Source organism: Gordionus sp. m RMFG-2023, chromosome 5, assembly GCF_954871325.1.
Source record: "Gordionus sp. m RMFG-2023 chromosome 5, tfGorSpeb1-WG-v2, whole genome shotgun sequence".
NCBI lineage: Eukaryota > Metazoa > Nematomorpha > Gordioida > Chordodea > Parachordodidae > Gordionus > Gordionus sp. m RMFG-2023.
Window position 1 is genome coordinate 18,293,288 of NC_088779.1, and position 20,294 is coordinate 18,313,581.

At 26.8% G+C, this 20,294-nt stretch overlaps 1 protein-coding gene across 9 annotated transcripts in view; it reads left to right on the top strand.

The window, feature by feature from the left end:
• LOC135930579 (polyphosphoinositide phosphatase-like) overlaps positions 1-20,294 on the top strand; it is a 53,122-nt gene that overhangs the window by 9,770 nt on the left and 23,058 nt on the right. For all 9 annotated transcript variants that reach the window (XR_010572810.1, XR_010572811.1, XM_065467418.1 and 6 more), the window contains 4 exons: positions 1,687-1,821; positions 1,870-2,003; positions 2,121-2,465; positions 6,585-6,754. Coding sequence is in view for 7 of the 9 variants with exons in the window: in XM_065467418.1 (XP_065323490.1) it covers positions 1,687-1,821; positions 1,870-2,003; positions 2,121-2,465; positions 6,585-6,754 (784 nt within the window). In the remaining 2 variants the exon portion in view is untranslated. The remainder of the gene's footprint in view (positions 1-1,686; positions 1,822-1,869; positions 2,004-2,120; positions 2,466-6,584; positions 6,755-20,294) is intronic.

Here is a 20,294-nt window from a genome sequence, read left to right on the forward strand (position 1 = left end):
AACGTCTTATATTTGCGCGGATTAAAAGTTTACTCAGTTCTACGCTCCAACCTTGATAACTTGAGCTACTTGAATTGTAATTAAAAATGAAACAAATATAAGTATCTTTAAGCTTGACTTCAACAATGCATTCAATGCTATCCATTGCTATCATTTCATTTCTATCTTTATTCAGAAAAATACTCATTCGAAATATATAATAGATAGTTAATCCTCCAACCTCCCTAAGTCTAGATATAATAATACACTCTTAGCAAAGGATTCAGCAAGGAGACCTACTGGGGCCCACTCTTTTTTGCCTGGACTCAAACAATAGTCAATCAAATAGTTGATTTTTACAATCTAACATTAGATATTTGTTATTTAGACGACGGAATTGTTTCTTAAAACCGGCAAGTTACTCAAACTACGGATCATGGACAAACTTGCTATCCTTACAGAGATTTCATTTAACAGGGACAAATGGGAGTTCTATTCATCAGACATTTATTAATCCCGACATGCCATTCGAACTATCAAACACAGCTATCACGCATCTCGGCCCACCTGGAGGCTTCATCGCCATTAATAATTTTTTAAATAACATTAGCACCAAATAGTCACCGGAAACAACTTCTCTCATCTTATCTGCTCGCCAGACTTTCTTATCATTCCAAAGCTTACCCATGCTTTCCATTCGGCTCCAATATTTGCCAATATCTACATACGCAGGGATTTTGAATACCAACTCAAGATTTTGCTGGAAGAAATCTTTAACCTGACATTTCTTCCTCTTGTCAGCTTACCCAGTGATTTTAGGTATCGTTGTTCATTTCCTCTATCATTCTCATTCTGGCTTTATTTCATCAAGACTGACATGTTCTAACTTGAACCCAGTTTCCGTGCTATATAATGGTCTTCAATTGGACAAGGCTTTGATAGCTCAAGACCTAGATTCACTTTCAAATCTTCCTCGCAAAAAGACTAGAACTTGGCATTATAACCCATTCATTGATTATATACTATTGAACGATCTACTTTGACTATGAACAGCCTGTTCATAACAATAAAACGGATATGAATGGGTGCCATACCAAATTAAAACTCAGTCCTGGGTTTATCCCCAAGAACTATGGATACATATAGGGCTCTGAACTAAATGTCCAATAGTTACTCTTTTTTAATGCACTCGTTTTATACCTTTATATATTTTCTTAATGTTGTGATTATTGAATTAACAAAATAATATTTTAAAATATTAATAATATGGATTAAGAAGTTATCATTAAAAATATCAAGGTTTAATATGTCCATGCAATGTAGTTTAAGAGAATATTCATTTATTGATTAATTTGTTTTGACCATTATTTATATTCTCTATAATGATTTGTGTAGCAATAATAGTATGTTAAAGGTATTTAATCACTAACCATTTAAAATTTTTATTATAAATCCTCACGGGTTAGTCCTTAAATTTTTTGCTGGCTAATATTTGCCCGACGTTTTTTTAACTGATCAAATGAACATTTTTGTTGATCAAATAAATTTCTATTCAATACTGCTATTCTCTTATTTATGCTGATTATATATTAATTTTATACTAATAAATTTGGAAAAAATATATATTGATAACATTTCATAAATAATACTTGTAATTATTCGCCAAAATAAATTAGCATTTATTTTTAATTTTACCTGCATTTGTAGGAATCTTCAAAGATGGTCCCCAAGCCTCCTATATTATTAAACAATACCGATCCATTTTGTTTAGCACCTGGGACTCATTTTCATCGTTTAATGAAACGGTATGGAACCCCTATTATTGTCTTGAATTTAGCCAAAGTATTATTCATTCAATTTTTAAAATTCTGAAAAAACTCCTTTTTTTAGAACAGAGAAACTAAAAGGGGAGAAGGAATTTTAACCGAAGAATTCATTAATTCGATATGTTATCTTAATCAGTTTCTACCGCTTCGCCATAAAATTTTATACCAAGGTTTTGATATGGCCAGAATGAACAGGAAGTAAATTTTGATATTAAATATACATCAAATATTATATGAGCGAAGACTATATTTAGATATTATTTAATGAAATATTCGATTCTCAATATTTGATATTCCTCATTTCTCACCGTAAAGCAAATCAATTGACGTTATCAAAAAATTGGAAGAAATTTGTTACGACTACATTATCAAAACCGATATTTTTTTAGCCACCATTTCCTGCTCCCTCTCTACTATCAAATGCATGTCTCGTCAACAAAAGGGGGTCATAAGAAGCAATTGTGTCGATTGCTTGGATCGGACCAATACCGCTCAGTTTGTGATAGGCAAATGCGCCTTGACTCTTCAATTGGAAGCCCTTGGTGTTTTGGATGAACAAGATCTAGAAACTTACTCTGATATTAATTGCGGCGAGATGGATAACCTAACTAGGAATGGTGGGCGATGCCGTAAATTGACCTTTGATAGCGACATTATAAGGTTTGTATTGAATAGGAAAATTATTATTGTTTATCGATAGATGTATATCAGAGTTGTTAAAAGATACTTTTTAAATGGATCTAGATACAGATACATCGTCTGAAAAGTTATATAGATATAGATACAATTTTTATTATACTCTTATATAAGGTTCGCATAAACCTAATATAGGATTTTATTGTGAAAATTCATGAAATGAGCTAAAAAAATTTATTGACTCGATATCACATTTATCAAAATATAATTAAAATGATTTTTAGCAGGGATGCGAACCCGGCTAAATTTTTGCCCAGGTTCGGTTCGGTTTAAGGTAAAATAAAAATAGGTGGGTTCGGGTTCGGTTCAAGGAAATATTTTTGAACCCGAGTTTAAGAATTTTTGAATTGATAAAAAAAATTCTATATTTAAATCATAATTAAAAAACTAGACATAAATTTGGCATAAAAAATAAATTTTTTATTTTATTTATATAGGCAAAATATAGTTAAAAATACAAAGCACAGTCATGTATCAATTTTAAAAATTTAATGACATATTTCCTTAAATTAACAATATCCAATATAATAATTTTTACTTAGACTTGTTCACTTTTATTTTCCCCTAATTAATAATCATTGAGAATAAGTTAAAAATTAAAAATAAATGGCGTAAATGAATTTAATTGTTTAAAATTTATCAACACTCCAATAGGAATTTTTGAGAATAAATTAAATAAGTTTTAAAAATGGCATAAATGAATTAAGTTGTTTAAAATTTATTAACACTTCACTTAATTGGAAATTAGATATTATAAAATCTCAATTAAATTACTAATATTTGTATTTACACAAATATCTTAATATATGATTTTAAACAATAAACTGAACTGAACCTGGATTCAAATAAAATTCACGGATTCGGTTCGGGGTTTTGAAAATTTTATAAAGGGGGTTCAGGTTCGGTTCGGGTTTATTTTTTCCCAAAAACCCGGGTTTTCTTCTCCGGGTTCGGATTCGGTTCGAATCCCTGATTTTTAGAATATAATAAATATATGATTAAATGATAAATAATTATAAAGTTTCAGTAATCAAATATTTTCAAAATTTTGGTCATTAAGGCATCCTCGTTTATCTGTAAAGACATTTTTAGCTACACTAAAAAATCTTTATACCGGGGCGCTTGAAGGGATTATGGTCTTATATTTTATGAATAAAAATTTTCTATCAGAATATTTTTAAATATACTAAAATCTCGACATTCTTTTTGAAAAAATTATTTAAAATTTGATGAGTATAGAAATTTAAATCATTATTAACAATCATATCTCCTGATGTGGAGTACTGAAAATAAATCGGATATTAAATTAATTGTTTTTTTCACAGGTTATTTGTTTGCAATCAGTTGAAGACCTTGATAATTCATCAACTAATCTTTGTATTAATTGTTTTTTTATTAACAGTGTTTGATGTCTTCTCTATAAATTTAAAATTACTATTGTAAACATTTATTTAGTATCTATACCCTTAAATGTTTTACAATGTTGCAAGTTGAGGTAATGCTAATTGAAATTTTCGTATTTTTTGGTAGACATGGCAAACATTTTACTATCAGAGATTTGTTTTCTTTATTTTGAGATATTATTTTAAAATATACTCTATAAATTGGATATGGAAAAACAATGTCTGAACTTTTTGATGCTTCATTGATTGATACTTCTTCCTCTTAATCACTATTAATATTGAATAAAAAATATTTTAAAATTAGTATAATAAAATAAAATTAACCAATTCCATTGAAAATAAAAATGGCAGATTCCTTGAGATGCATTGTAATATCAAAATTTGTCTGGTTTATTGATAAACTCGGGCATAATATTTAATGAATAGGGGAAATGTGCCATGAATGGTCATGTTTTAGCTTTTTTGAAAAAAAGTATTAAAAATTATGTTTAACCAAACAAATTTTAGATCTAGCCTAAATATTAATCTTTAAAATAAAATATGAATCAAAGCTCTATGTATAATACTTTAGGAGCTAAATTAGATTGTGTAAAAGTTGCTTTTCTGGCCAGTCAATACATAGGCCATATACTATGTGTTAACTGGCCATATTTAAGAATTTTATTATAAATATGAAATAATACAATATGAAATGTAAAAGACCTATATTAATATTTTTACATTTCATACTTATATAATTAATTATACACTAATTTAATTAGTATTAAAATCTCAATTTATTACCACATCTATTTAATGATAATATTATAAATTAATATCTTAACTACACATTCTTAAGCTTGTTCATCATTTTATTCCACCAAATGTTGTTTTGCAAGAGCTTTTTATTTTAATATGAATATGTGAATGTGCGAATTGTGGCCAATCAATACATGGCCAGTCCATACTCACCTCTATTATTATTAAGCGCCTTTATATGGCTATTAAATAAAGCTTTCAAAGTCTAATTTTTTGTGTGAATAATGCTAAATGCCTAAGGATAATATTTATATAAAATATCAGTAATCTAAATTAGTAATTTTTTCACCAAACAAAAAAATGTGTAACGTGATTTTTCCAGAAAGAGGTACTAAGAACAGTTTATTTGAAATATTTTTTTATTGAATTGCTCTATTCAATAAATTAACTTAGGTAAGGTACATATCATAAATATACAAAATTTAAACAATTATGGGAGAAATTGGTCCAATAGATAAAAAGTTAAAGGGTGGTAGCCAGTCTTCACACATGGCCATTTATGGCACATTTCCCCATTTATATATATATATTTTTATATATAAGTTTTAATATTTCATACATATATAATTTTTTTATAGTGGTCTTTATATTTTTTAATATATATTATATATTTAAATTATATGCTCATATGAAATAAAATGAATTTTGCATTCAAGTATTTTTATTTATAATATAAAAAAGCGTTAAAGGTATATCAAAATGTATCTTAAAAAATATCTAAAAACAGATACAGATACCTCTAAAATAATATCTAGATACAGATACTTTAAACAGAAATCTATCTAGATACACATTTTTATATACAACTTTGATGGTTAATAAGAGTATTCTATTTTTTTTTAGAAACTTGAAGCGAAACAACCAATTGGAATATTCTTATATAAAAATGCAGTGTAATTTTCAAATATTTATTGCAATATTTCTTGTACGTTTTGAAAGCATATCTAAATTCCTTATTTGTCAAAAGAATGTAATATGAATATTATCAAGAATATCTTTTAGCGCTTATAATATCGAGCTCGACCTATTTCTCTCGAATCGGATTAGTGCCCACTAATTTTTTTCTCATATCGGGTCAGACCTAAAAAAATAGTACAAATACAGGGATCTAATTATCTGTATTTTAGGAAAGAAAAAATGAATACTATTGTGCAATTCTCTGATTCAAATTGGATCGATAATAATTAATAACGAACATTGAATAATGGGAGATGGTTATATAATTAATAAAACTATTTTTATCAATATCTAAAAAATATATAAATTCTTCTGGATCCAATCAGATGTGTTTCCCACTATATTTGATCCAACAGGGCCATCGTGTAAATATAATCTTTGTATGGTTTTCTTTTAAATTGTAGAATACCTTGATAGCATTAATGGCTAAACATATCGTGACTAATGTTCCTCTCTTCTGAAGTTATGGGATAACTATTTGGCTATTTCCTGTGCTATATCCTGCTAATGAGTTTCGATGATGGTAAATTCACTTTAATCTGCATTACAATTATAGGTTCAAAATCAAAGTGATAGCAATTGCAATTCATTAGCTTGAATGCCGTATAGTCTAGCTTTAGGAGTACCAATTGAAAGTTTAGAGTGTTTTTTCCTACATTTTTAATAATTCTCAGTATATTTGTAGGGTTGGTGAGCATTATAAAATTATCAAGTTAAAAAAACAAATAAAGATCAAATATATTTGTCTGACATGGCTCCTATATGCAATATAATTATTTCTTTTAACATTTTTTAATTCGATTGGAAACACCTTTTATTCAACATTTTTTGTTTTAACCTTTTAAAAATTTTCAAAATCCTTTTTTTTATATAATAGGAAAAAAAGTGTAATGATTTAATATTTGTATTACATTATCAATATTAGAATGCTTGAAGATTTATACGAGGAACAAGGGGACGTTTTGGCAATGCAATATGGAGGTTCTCAATTAGTACACAGAGTCGATACCTACAGGAAAATTTCTCCGTCTTGGACCTATCATTCAAGAGACATGATGCAAACATTTTCAAGATATTATAGCAACGCCTTTTCTGGTATGATATAATATTAATATTGAGTTCTTATCTGAATATCGGATCTAAATAATAATCACCATCTTTACCTTTAATACATATATTAAAACCAATCTGATTTATATATTTATATTCTTATAATACAAGATATATAAAAAAAGGCATAACAATTTTTTAAAAGCAGAATATAATTTTTCTTTGTTTCCACTTATTTATTATATGATCTAAGTCTATTGGGGTTAATATTTATTCGATATGGGCGAAGGTTTGACATAAAGAATATTACAAAATTTCCGTTTGACTCATGGATAAATACTTATATCTATTAAAGATTTTATTATTATATATTTGCAGCGTATCTTAGATAAGCTGACATTTTTATTTGTTATATACAATAAAAATAAAATCTTATCAGCCAAGTCCTTTAATAATATTTTACCTTTTTTTTCTTCATTAATTGTATTTATCATGATAAATATCAATCAGGGTTTGAAAAAATATCTTCGCCCAAAATTTTGAGATTTTTTATATTATAATATCACATGGGATTTCTTATGAGATTTTTGTTAAAAAGATCTTTTGGTATTAAATTTCTTAAGATTTTTTGTAGTATTGCTAATCGATTGAGTCGAGTCGACTTAGTCGAAAACTGAGCCTAAGTAACTCGACTCAAGTTGTGAACTCAAGTCATGATTTCAAATTAGTTTTTATTATTAATTAGCAATACAATTATTTTTTTTTACTTTAGACTTACAACTTAAGTCGTGAATATAAGTTACTAGCATTAATTATTATATATTTATTTTTAGTTAAAATAATTTAAAGATTTTATTATATTTTTCTAAAAAAGAATTAACTAACTAAAAAATTATTATAAAAAATTAGTTATATATTTACAAAAACTATTTCAATAAAATTAAGGTTACAGACTAAAATAATCGTAAGTTTCTATCAATATATTAAATTAGATTATATTCAAATAATATCAATTAAAGTTATATAAAATATCTATACAAATTTAATCAATTTCCATTATTTAACATTCTCCCTCTTCTGAGATGTTAGAGCTTGTTGTTCAAATGGTCTGTAATTTTGGCTGTTTTCGTAATAGCACCCATTATGCGTTATCGTTGGCTTGATTCTATCACGTTGGTTTGTTAACATCGTTTTTTTTAGTTGTGCTTTGGTTTGTTTATATCGACTTGAGTACGTTGGCTTGTCGTCGTGCTCCGTCTTTATCATTATCAATTTTCAATATTGTTAATATCATCAGTTGTAAAATTATTATTATAAGTAGGATGTTGGAATATATGAATAATTGGAATGATGTGAATAATTAGATATCGGAATAATAAATCAACAAGATTGTTGTATCATATTTTAATGTTTAATTTATTTTTTTGCGTTTTAGTGTTAATTTTGTTTTTGTTTTTTTTTATATTTTATTTTTATATTTGACTTTCATATGTTAAGTAACATAATCTTTTAAATAATTAGGTTTTCACCTAATTATTGGTTATTGGTGTTACATTCCATTTTTAATACGTCCACATTTCCCTCCTTTAAAGAATTCTTAGGTTGAGAGTCGTGGTATATAAATGTATTATAGCATTTTCTTTTTCTTAACTGGTCCAGATGTCTCCTTGTAATGCCTTTATCTGTATTAACTTGGAACATAGTGTCACTTTCCTTCAATGTGATTGTCCCTTTGTCCCATGTATCATTTCCCTGTACTTTATACTACACAAATCCCCTACTTTAAAAGTTCTAGTAAATTGTAACGTTTTATCAACTCTAAATTTCTTTTCTTCTATCGGTTTAAATAAGTCCCATTTTATTTTATCTATATTTAAATATTTATTGTAATGTGACAATTGTCATGTTATTTTTTAACATATTTGAAATCTTTGACAAAAAAGGGTAAAAATTATATTATAAAGATGCTAAATTATAAATTCAATGATGATTTTTTTTGAAAAAATGACAATTATCATAATCTGTATTTTTAAACATATTAGTTTTTTTTGACACTAATGGCAATATGTATTTTTAACCTGTTAAATTAATTAAGATATGCCATATAATAGTGACAATTGTCATAATCGTTATTTTTAAAGTTTTTAAATATTTTTAAAGTAAATATGTAAAAATATATACTGTAAACTTGTGAAATTAAAATTTCAGTTAAGATGTACCTCAAATAAGTAACAATAGCCATAATCGTTATTTATAATTTTCTAAAGCAAGTAGGTAAAAATATAGGTTGTAAATACATTAAATTAAAATTTCAGTGAAGATGTACCTTAGATGAGTGATAATTATCATAATCGTTATTTCTAGTTTTTTGAATTTTTTTGACGCAAATGGGTAAAAATATATATTGTAAATATGTTAAATTAAAACTTCAGTGAAGATATACCCTAAATAAGTGACAATTTAATTATTTATAAAGTTTTTTTTAATTTTAAACCAAAATTAGCAAAGAGGAGGTTAATTTAAAATTTTACCCCAATATGATTCCAATGGCTACAAATTGATTTTAATAGTAGGGTATAAGTGTTGCGGACAAATATTGTTTTATAAAAATCATAAATTACTTTTACACTTGCATGACGATGTTCATCTTATTTTTATTTGACGTAAAATATAAACTTGCCTGCTCTGAATTATATACAAAAATAAATTATAAAACAAAGATTTTACAAGATTACTAATAAAAATAAGAAATAAAAAATGTTTAAATTTAAATTATAATAAAATATCATCACATTTTGCGATTATATTTATTTATTATTTAAATTCATATATTTTTTAAAATTATTATTTTGGAAAATAAATAACCAATCCCTCCTCCGTCTCTCTCCCATTGTTATTTAAAATTCATTACATTAAAAAAATATAAGCTTATTTTTTTAAACCAAAGTACAGTTGAAGATTTTAGGCTTTCCTTTATTATAATCCGTTGCCTTTTGATTGAGGTTTATAAATTTTTACCATTTTAATATTCTTTTTACTGTTTATATATATTTTTTAAACTTTTTATTATAAAATTGTAGCTTATTATACAATTAGACATTACTCATTATTAAAGAATTTTAAAGAAATTATAATCAAATATTTTATATATTTTATCTTGATGTTTGATTGATCCTTTTATTGTACTTGGGATAATGGGTTGTGTCTTTTCTTGCCTTTTCTCAAATATCTTTATTTGAGCATTATGAATTTTTTTTTTAATTTTATACAATTTGTGAAACCTTAGATAAAAGCTGTTGAAAAGCCTATAATCTTATATTAAATAGATATTTACTACATATCTTCAAAATAATATATAGATTACACAATATTTATTTATTTTGTAAATATATAATAACTTTATCACAATACAATAAATAAGATACAATATATATATAAATAATATATTTTATATTGTAACACTAACATCCCAATTATTTAGACAAATACAATATTTAAGAGTTGTCGTCGACTTCCTATTTCGCTTCTTTCATCAAAGAATCTACGGCTTTGCTGAAGGCTCTATCACTTGGAACGCTTGTCGTTTGTTGTGCAAGGAACTCCTAAGCTATCAGCGATAAGGTTGGGTAAAAATCACTGTTTTTGGCCCACCAATCAAGTATATTGGTTGAAGCTGGTACAACCGGTTTTTTGATGTATTCTATAATTTCATCTTTTCGAAATTCATAAGCTTCCCTAAAATTTATTTATATTTACTTTCTCAATTCGTTATGCATGCAGACCGAATAGGGCTGTGTTTCTATATCATTTAGTGAGAACTCATATACTTTAGCTTTTTGCGATGGCCACCCATAGTCTTTATATAGTGATTTAAATTTTTAATATAATCCTCCTTTGCTATAAAATTAGGCATATATTTTATTTTAGTTTTAGAATCTAACGTTGTAGATATATAATTGTTAGGTGTGCTCATGAAGTTTTTATATCTTCCACATTTTATCAACATTTCACTTGCCGCATTTTTAATATCACTATCAGGATGATTGTTGGAAGCCTTATCATAAATTTTCTCCATCTTTGCCATAAATAAACCGTGGTTCCAATCGTAGTTGTATCTGACGATATTTCCAGCATTATTTTATAAAATGGCTTTAAAAAATTATCAACTTCATTTAAAAATTTGGGCTCACTATCGTTTATATCGAAAGGCTCTGTCATACATTTTTTTTCCTAGCTGTTTAATTGCATCCAAATTCTATACAAATTAAATATATTATTATGCTATGTTATTTCTCAAAGAAGTTCAAAATTGTAAAACTATATTTTTTGAATATTATTGAATTAAATAAATTATGGTTTAAAAAATAGGGAAGACTGTGTAAAAAAATGATTCGGTTAGACCTAGTTCCCTTTATATAAAGTCAAAATTTTGTAAAAATAATTACCATTGACCATATATCTTTTAAAAGAATATGAAAGAGTATAAAAAAATTATCTTATAAATTACTTTGTTCACTGTTGATATCATTATATATTTTGAGTTCCATCTGGTTACCACATCCAACAGAATCCTCGAAATAGTTGCATGTATTTTTGTAAAAGTTTGGGTGAAGAATTTAGCATCTTTACAACGTTAGTTATTTAATGATTTTTTTTATCTAGGTCTGAAAATCCCTCTTTAACTATCAAATTTATAACATGTGCTAAACATCGATAGCTCTATACGCCTGATGTATATTTTTCGTGAAACTTTATGAGAACATTTAGCAATTTATCTATATAATAGATCTAAAACGAAAATGAAATATATCCCAATTTTATAGCAAAGGAGGATTATATTGAAAAAATTGAATCACTATCTAAAGAATAAGAGTGGCCATCGCAAAAAGCAAATGTATATAAGTTCTCTCTAGATGATATGGAAACACAGCCCTATTCGGTCTGCATGCATGACGAATTGAGAAAGTATTATATAATTTTTGGTTATATTAATTTATAAATTTTAAGGAAGCTTATGAATTTCCAGATCTCGCGAGAGATGAAATTATAGAATACACCAAAAAACCGGTTGTACCAGCTTCAACCAATATACTTGATTGGTGGGCCAAAAACAGTGATTTTTACCTAACCTTGTCGCTGATAGCTAGGGATTTCCTTGCACAACAAACGACAAGCTTAGTGAAAGAGCCTTCAGTAAGGCTGTAGATCCTTGACAAAGAAGCGAAATAGGATGTCGGCGACAACATTTAAATATTGTATGTGCCTAAATAATTGGGATGTTAGTGTTACAATATAAAATATATTATTTACATCTATATTGTATCTTATTTAAATATTGTGTTATAAAGTTATTATATATTTACAAAATAAATAAATATTGTGTAATTTTATATATTATTTTGAAGTTATATAATAAAAATCTATATAATATAAGATTATCTTTTTAACAGCTTTTATCTAAGGTTTCACAAATTGTATAAAATCAAAAATAAATTTCATAATGCTCAAATGAAGATATTTGATTATATTTTCTTTAAAATAATTCTTTAGTAATGACTAATTGTATAATAAGCTACAATTTTATAATTAAATAAGGTTTCAAAAATTGTATAAAATCAAAAAAAAATTTCATAGTGCTCAAATGAAGATATATGATTATATTTTTTTAAAAATAATTCTTTAGTAATGAGTAGTGTTGTTAAACGGCTCGATTTGAGCCGATTTTTAAAAATGGCTAACTCAACATTATAGCCAGGAAAATATCGCTTAAGCGTCGAGATTTCGCCAATACATGCTCAATCCTATGTGCCATCAATTAGCAAAATCTATAGGCTTAAATAATATTTTTCTGGATAAAATATTGAGTTAGCCGTTTTTAAAAATAGGCTCAAATTGAGCCGTTTAACAACACTAGTAATGAGTGATGACTAATTGCATAATAAGCTACAATTTTATAATAAAAAGTTTAAAAAAAAATATATAAACCGTAAAAAGAATATTAATAAATTCCTAGATTGGATACTAATCTTTATGTCTTAAAAAATGATAAAAATTTATAAACCTTAATCAAAAGGCAACGGATTATAATAAAGGAAAGTCTAAAATCTTCTACTGTACTTTGGTTTAAAAAAATAAGCTTATATTTTTTTAATGTAATAAATTTTAAGTAACAATGGGAGAGAGGGACGGAGAAGGGATTGGTTATTTATTTTCCAAAATAATAATTTTAAAAAATATACGAATTTAAATAATAAATAAATATAATCGCAAAATGTGATGATATTTTATTATAATTTAAATTTAAACATTTTTCATTTCTTATTTTTATTAGTAATCTTGTAAAATCTTTGTATTATAATTTATTTTTGTATATAATTCAGAGCAGGCAAGTTTATAATATTTTACGTCATATAAAAATAAGATGAACATCGTCATGCAAGTGTAAAAGTAATTTATGAAATTTATAAAACAATATTTGTCCGCAACACTTATACTCTACTGTTAAAATTAATTTATAGCCAATGGAATCATATTGGGAAAATATCAAATTAATCTACTCTTTGCTAATTTTGGTTTAAAATTAAAAAATCTTTAAAAATAACGATTATGACAATTGTCACTTTTCTATGGTACATATTCACTGAGTTTTAATTTAACGTATTTACAATTTATATTTTTACCTATTTGTTTTAAAAAAATTTAAAAATGTTAAAAATTAACATGACAATTGTCACATTAAAATATTATCTTAAAAATATCATTTATAATAACATAAAAAAGTTTAATATAAATATTTAAAAATAAATTATTAAAACCACATCTTTTAATATACTTAAAAAAATAGATAATTTTACAGGAGTTGAATCAACATACTGCAAAAGAGAATATTTAAAGTTATTTGCATAGAGGGGAATTCAATATAATGATAAATATAATAATTGCAGTTATTTATAATAGTACAATAAAACTACGCATACTTTATAAAATATTAATTAATCTTCAACAAAAAAAACGAAAAACATTAAATTGCAACATAAAAGTATAAAAGCATCTTAATTTCGCAGACATTACTGATCCTCACAGCGACAGTACCCACTTGCCACTCTTGAATTGAACCCTAAAGTTAATTTTCTACCATTTATTCTTTTAAAATCCGGACTCACACTTGGTAATGTAGGTGTACCATTATTGCACTTAAGCAAATATTTATTATCCTTATATAAACACAAATTACTAAAAAATAAAAAATTTAATTTATGATCTATCTCTTGCTTATTAACCATGTTTACATCAAAATTGCATTTTATTATATCAAATTCTCTAATCCAATCTTGACCACATAATGGTGGTCCCTCAAAACATATGCTTTACAATTACTGACTTGACCAATGATTGTTATAGGAGAACCTTCATATGAGAACAAATTTCTCGAACAACTTTTCAATTCAAAATTTTCATAATTCGCAAGTTTTTCAAATTCTTTGATGGGTAAGAATGTCACGGAAGAACCAGTATCTATCAAAAATGAAAAATTGAGATTATTTAGTTGCATATCAATAATAAAGTCATTCATAAAATTAATATTATTTCTTGGCCTCAGATGATCAAATAATTAATATTAAAATCAAATGTCGTTTTAAATTGGAACCTTAAGATTTTGACAATATAATACTTTTTGGCCACATTTTACACTTGGCAAGCATTGGATTAGTTCCTTCAATTAGGATGTTAATGTAAAACATTTATCATATTTGACCATGGTAATGATAATTCATCTGATTTTGGATTTTCAGAATCAGATGATGAGGATTAAATAATAATATCATTAAATTAAAATATAAACAATAATATTCAAATTAATAAAATATGTGTTAAAAAATTGAAATGTGAAAAGGAAATACACAGCCGATTAAAAAATATAAATAATACTTTTTTTAAAAAAATTCGGAAATATTAAATTTTTCAAATAAATAAAAATAAATATATTTTTAAAATTGAACGAACGTTAAATTCGAACGCGTTCGTCATAAAAAAGGAACGCGTTCACATTCAAAGTTCGTCAGAAATAAAAGGAACGTCGTTCATCATTTTTTTCAAAAAAACAAACTTCGTTACACTAAAAAGTCTATATGTAAAAAAAATAACTATTTATGGTAATATTCATTTTTTATTTATTTTGTTGCATTTTAAAATAAAATCATTTCTATACTATCAAAGTATAAGTTAAAGTCTATAATTTATGTAATAAAAATAACTATTTATGGTAATATTCATTTTTTATTTATTTTGTTGCATTTTAAAATAAAATCATTTCTATATTATCAAAGTATAAGTTTCGCATTACTAATTAATCTCTCAACACTAGCACTTGAGGGCGGGCAGTATTTAATTTTTTATACATATTTTTAATATAGGGAAAAATCATTTTTTAGATTTAAAAAACGCGTCTAGGGGATTTTCTATTATGTTAGTATCTTTTATTTCAAAAAAATTATCAGATCTGGCAACAAAAAATTGTTGCACTAGGGAATAGAGTTTTAATCATTATGGTAAATGATGTGATTGTATATTAATTTCAGACATTGTAAGATATTAATAATATTTAGATATATGACATTTAATAATCCTAATATAATTGAACTTTTAATTTAAATTTAAATTGGTATTTTTTTATCCCCCCTCTCTTCAATATGTATTATAACGAATTTAAATGCATTTGACATTTTTGTATTATGCCTTTTCCGGATAAAACGGAGATTATTTTTACCTTATAAATATAAATACAGTAAAACCTCTCACTCGAGAACGAATCTATTGTTCACGGTTATAACGATTATTCACTAATCAAGGCCAAAACTGGCTAAATAATAATTTTATTCCGATATATAAAATTATCAAATATATATATACTTATGAGTTCGGAAATTTCCCTGTTTTAATGTATATTACTATAAATAAAAATTTAAAGGGAAGTCAATAATTTTTTTAAATAATGATTATTATTCAAAATTTTAAGAAAAATATAGTATTTTAAATGTTAAAATAAATGAAAAATACATAGCCAAATGCTTGCACTAACTATAAGACCTTCAATAAAAATTATGGAGAAAGGCTACATATTGTGCTTCCCCCCTTAGAAAATTTACACTATGATGAATGGTAGCTCTATTGTTAAAAACTATAATTCAACGATATTTAAAAAAGGCCTTAATAAAGTTAAAATATTGATACCTAATTTTTTTAAATATAATAATTTATTATTAATAATAAATTCAAAATTTATCATATAACTCAAATATAATTAGTATAATTAGTAAACAATTACGAAAAAAAAAATCATAATAACAAAAATAAAAGCGAAAGCAGCAGAAATTATTCCAAACCTCCTTCATCTAATCATCAGGAGAGATCGAATTAATAAAACAAACATAATTAGCCTTAAGAATGGCTATTGCGATCCTCTGCCTTAAGTAAATCCTTCGCGAGGCTTCCCAGAATTTTTCTGATTGGCGGCCAACGTCTTTAAAAAAGTTTTTAGCCAAATCACCATATGTAGTTAAGGTGGAGCAAATGATGGGTATGAATATGTAATTTGAGGAATCAGCACTGTATTTGCTGATCTTAAAATTTTGAGCTCTGTTCAGAGCGTCCTTGTTAAAATTAGAGGGGGAGTTAGTCTAGACAAGAGAAGTACCATATTAAAAACTTTCCTTGAGACCATAGAATACGTGTGACCCCATCAGGACGCCTACTATCGGAAAATAAGCCAGAAGGCTCCATTGAGGTAGGAAAACCAGCTGAAGAGATATAATTTGATTGCATTTCAAATGTCGAGTTTGCCGGCCGGGATTACGATTGCAATGTAAAGGATGAAGCGCCATATTGTCATAAACAGTATGACATTTGCTGCATTTATATGGTAATGAAAAGGGAATGTTGAGCCTGATAGATAAAGCATAACTGAGCTCATGGTTGTCCAATTCGAGTTTGAGATTGGTAGATGGAATAACATCTAAAAATTCATATCCCCGATCTTTGATAAGTTCAATAAATGTGGATCTAGCCAATGGTGAGAGACTCGAAATAAGGTAATCAACGGAGTTTTTTACAAGTGGTAAATCCCAATCCTTCTGCTTCACGGAGATCGGAAATAGAGTTGAGGCTGTGATGGATTTTGCCCATTCTATCTTAGCTGTATTCAAAAAAGGATCGTGAACCGACAGATGTTGGTCAATTAATATACGTGCCTGAAGGTGGCTGTCAATGAAGGCATATATTGAGATCGATAATGGGGATCTTATACCAAGGCCACCATGTTTGGAAGGAAGTGTGGCTTGATGCCAAGCTATGTCTGTAAATTTGATATTTAAGCATTCGCTAAGGATGACTTTTATTCTGGTTTCGAATCTCACTAAATGCTCCCTCTCTAAAAATAATGGGCTCGATCGTAGGGCATAAAGGATTTTAGGTATGTTGAAGAAATTCCGAATTAAAAAAAAGGCCTTGTGAGCCGAAAGACAAGGAAGAATGCGTTTTAAATTTTCAAAGATATCGTCCATATCGCTAAAAAAAGAATTCACTGACTCCTCAACAAAGGGAGAGCCCAAATGTGATAGATTTTTCAAGGGGACATGCTTAAAACCAAAAACGTTTTGCGGAATTGTATTAATATCGCAGTATTCAGTTTTGATTTGATTAATTACGAGTCCGAGGCTGTCAGTAGAAGTCTTAATAATATTGATAGCCTTTATCACCTCTGCAGATTCGCCAGAAATGACCCCATCATCAATATACCATAAGTGTAAGGGTAGCGTGCAGTCATTGTTTATTTTAGTAATCAAATCATGGATACCAAGGCAAAATAATATGGAGCCTAGGGGATCACCTCTGAATACCTTCGGAAGAGGTTATGATATGATGGCCAAATACCAAATGTGATGGTTTCTTATAAGACGAGAGGATATAGATGGTGAAAAGTGGGAAAAGTATTATAAATTGTGAGATTATAACTTGTCTATGAATACTATTGTAAGTATTTGTAAAATCGATCTTTACAAGATGTTGAGCAGCTGTGGTATTTTGAGCATAAATGTGCGTTATACGTGCAGCTGCTTCACAGCCTGAGCTGGTATCAACCCCAATTTGCAATGGAAGAAGTATATTAGATACTTGTGCAGAAATTCTGCCTGCTATTAATTTGAACACAATCTCCTACATAAAGCACCAACAGCAATAGGCCTAATATCACCATTCTTTTTTCTCAGGGCGACAAATTTGGCTCCAAAAAAAAGGGCCCTTGCAAAATCTGGGACCTCACCATTAATTGTTGCATAATTGAGTTATTTTATCCAATAAAGAGGTTTGACTGTTGAGGATGGAAGTAGTTAAATCCAGTGACGAAGCCTCAAGTTTACTACTAGGGAAGCAATCCCTCAAGTTTACTACTAGGGAAGCAATCAAAAAAATTTTTTATTTTATTTATTAGTCAAACCATGAAAAATTAAGATTTATAAATAAGCGGAATTCCTCTTTGTTTTTGAGTAAAATGATCAAGTACTGAATTATAAAAGTTATTACTGATTTTAAATTTTTCAATAATTTTTTTTCAATAGAAATCAAAGCTAGATTCGATAATCGATTTTGACTCATTCTGTTTCTACAATAAGATTTGATTATATTTAAAGATGAAAACCCCCGTTCTGCACTTGTTGTTGTTGCAGCCAAAGTTAAAATGAATTTGCATAATTTAAAAAACTCTTTAAAACTTTTCATCAAATCAGTATTAATTAAAAATCCAAGTATTTCATAAACATTTTTTCTCTTTCTAAATTCATCGTCACGAAACACTACCTTTAATTCGGTTTCCAGCTTGTGTAAGTCGAAAAATTGAGAATAAGTGTCATTTAAATTCTCTAATAAATATTTTGGGAAATTTTGATTAAATATTTGAAATTTACTAATATCTAACAATTCGACGAATTTGATATTTTTTAATGTATTAAACCGAAAATCAATTTCATTGATTATAGTATCTATTATTTTAATTATCAAATTTTTATAAAATTCTCTTGTATTAGACAATCCGGATCTATTACGTTTTTTATCTAAATTGTCTTCAATATTTTCCTTTACATTTAAATTTTTCCAAAAAACATCAAAGTTTTCTATGTTAGATTTAACTGAATTTCTGAAATCGTTAATACTTTTAAGACAATATGATACATCGTTAATTTTAGTTTGAAGTATATCAAATAGTGAATCAGATTCTGGAAAAACTTCTTAAAAAAATATAACAAAATTAGAAAATTTGCATCATTTAATATATTTAAATAGCCACGAGATGTTATTAGAACATCATTATCCCAAACAATATCAGATTCTTCATCAATCATACTTTCAAAAAAAAACGACTAGATACTTCAAATAATTGAAAACTGTTTGAACCAGCCGACCATTGTATTCCCATCTTGTTGTAGCTACTCGTGGTAATCTTTTTTTAACATATTTATCAAATTCTGCTGTACGCTTAGATGATGTACTAAAAAAACTGGCTAAACCAGATAAAGTTGCAAAAAAAACCTTACATTCTTTAATTTTGCTGCAAGATTTTGATAATATAAGATTTAACTTGTAGGCAAAACAATGAATATAAAGTGCAGAAGGATTGACGTCTCTAATTTTTGCTTGCAGTCCATGTGAATCACCTGACATAACAGCTACGCCATCGTAACTTTGACCTATCGATTTTTTCATAATTTTCTTATCATTCAAAAATTTAATGACAAATTTTGATAAAGAATTTTCATTACGATGCATTGTAACATCAAAGAATTCAATAAATCTTTTATATAATGTCCCGTTATTTAAAACATATCGAAGAACTACAGCCAGTTGGGATTTATTATTTATATCAATTGTTTCATCTAATATTATTGTTATAAATTCCGTTTCTTCCAATTCATATTTTTTGGTATAAGACATATGAAATGAAATTAATTATATCATTTTGGATATCACTTGATAGTCCAATAAAAGTTGTACTATTTTCTAAATGATGTTTTAATAGCAAATTTTCTTCCGCGAGTAAATAAATTAATTCAATATAATTTCCTCTATTTACTGAATTAGGTGATTCATCATCACCACGGAATGCGAGCTGCTGAACTCCAAGAAAACATATAGAATTGATTAAAATTTTCAATATTTCTCTATTTGATTTAACTTTCGAATTATGCTGTTCGATTGATATTTTGCGCATCGAATCTATCATATTTTCAATACGAATTTCTCCAAATGTTTTTAATTGAATCATCGACTGCAAATGAGCTGTTGATTCTTCATGTCGTTTAACTGCCTTTGAAAAATTATTCATATCGAAAATCCTCTATCATTCCAAACATATTTTTCCTTTGGAAATAATAAGCATGACCAACAATATAGAGAATTAGAAAATTCACATCCAGTGAGCCATTCATATTTATCGATAGAAAATTACGAATGCAAGATTTTATTTCTTTTTTTAAATTTCTTAAAATTGGCTTTGGTCTTCCTTTTTCAATAATTAATTTTTTGGTATCAAAATTTC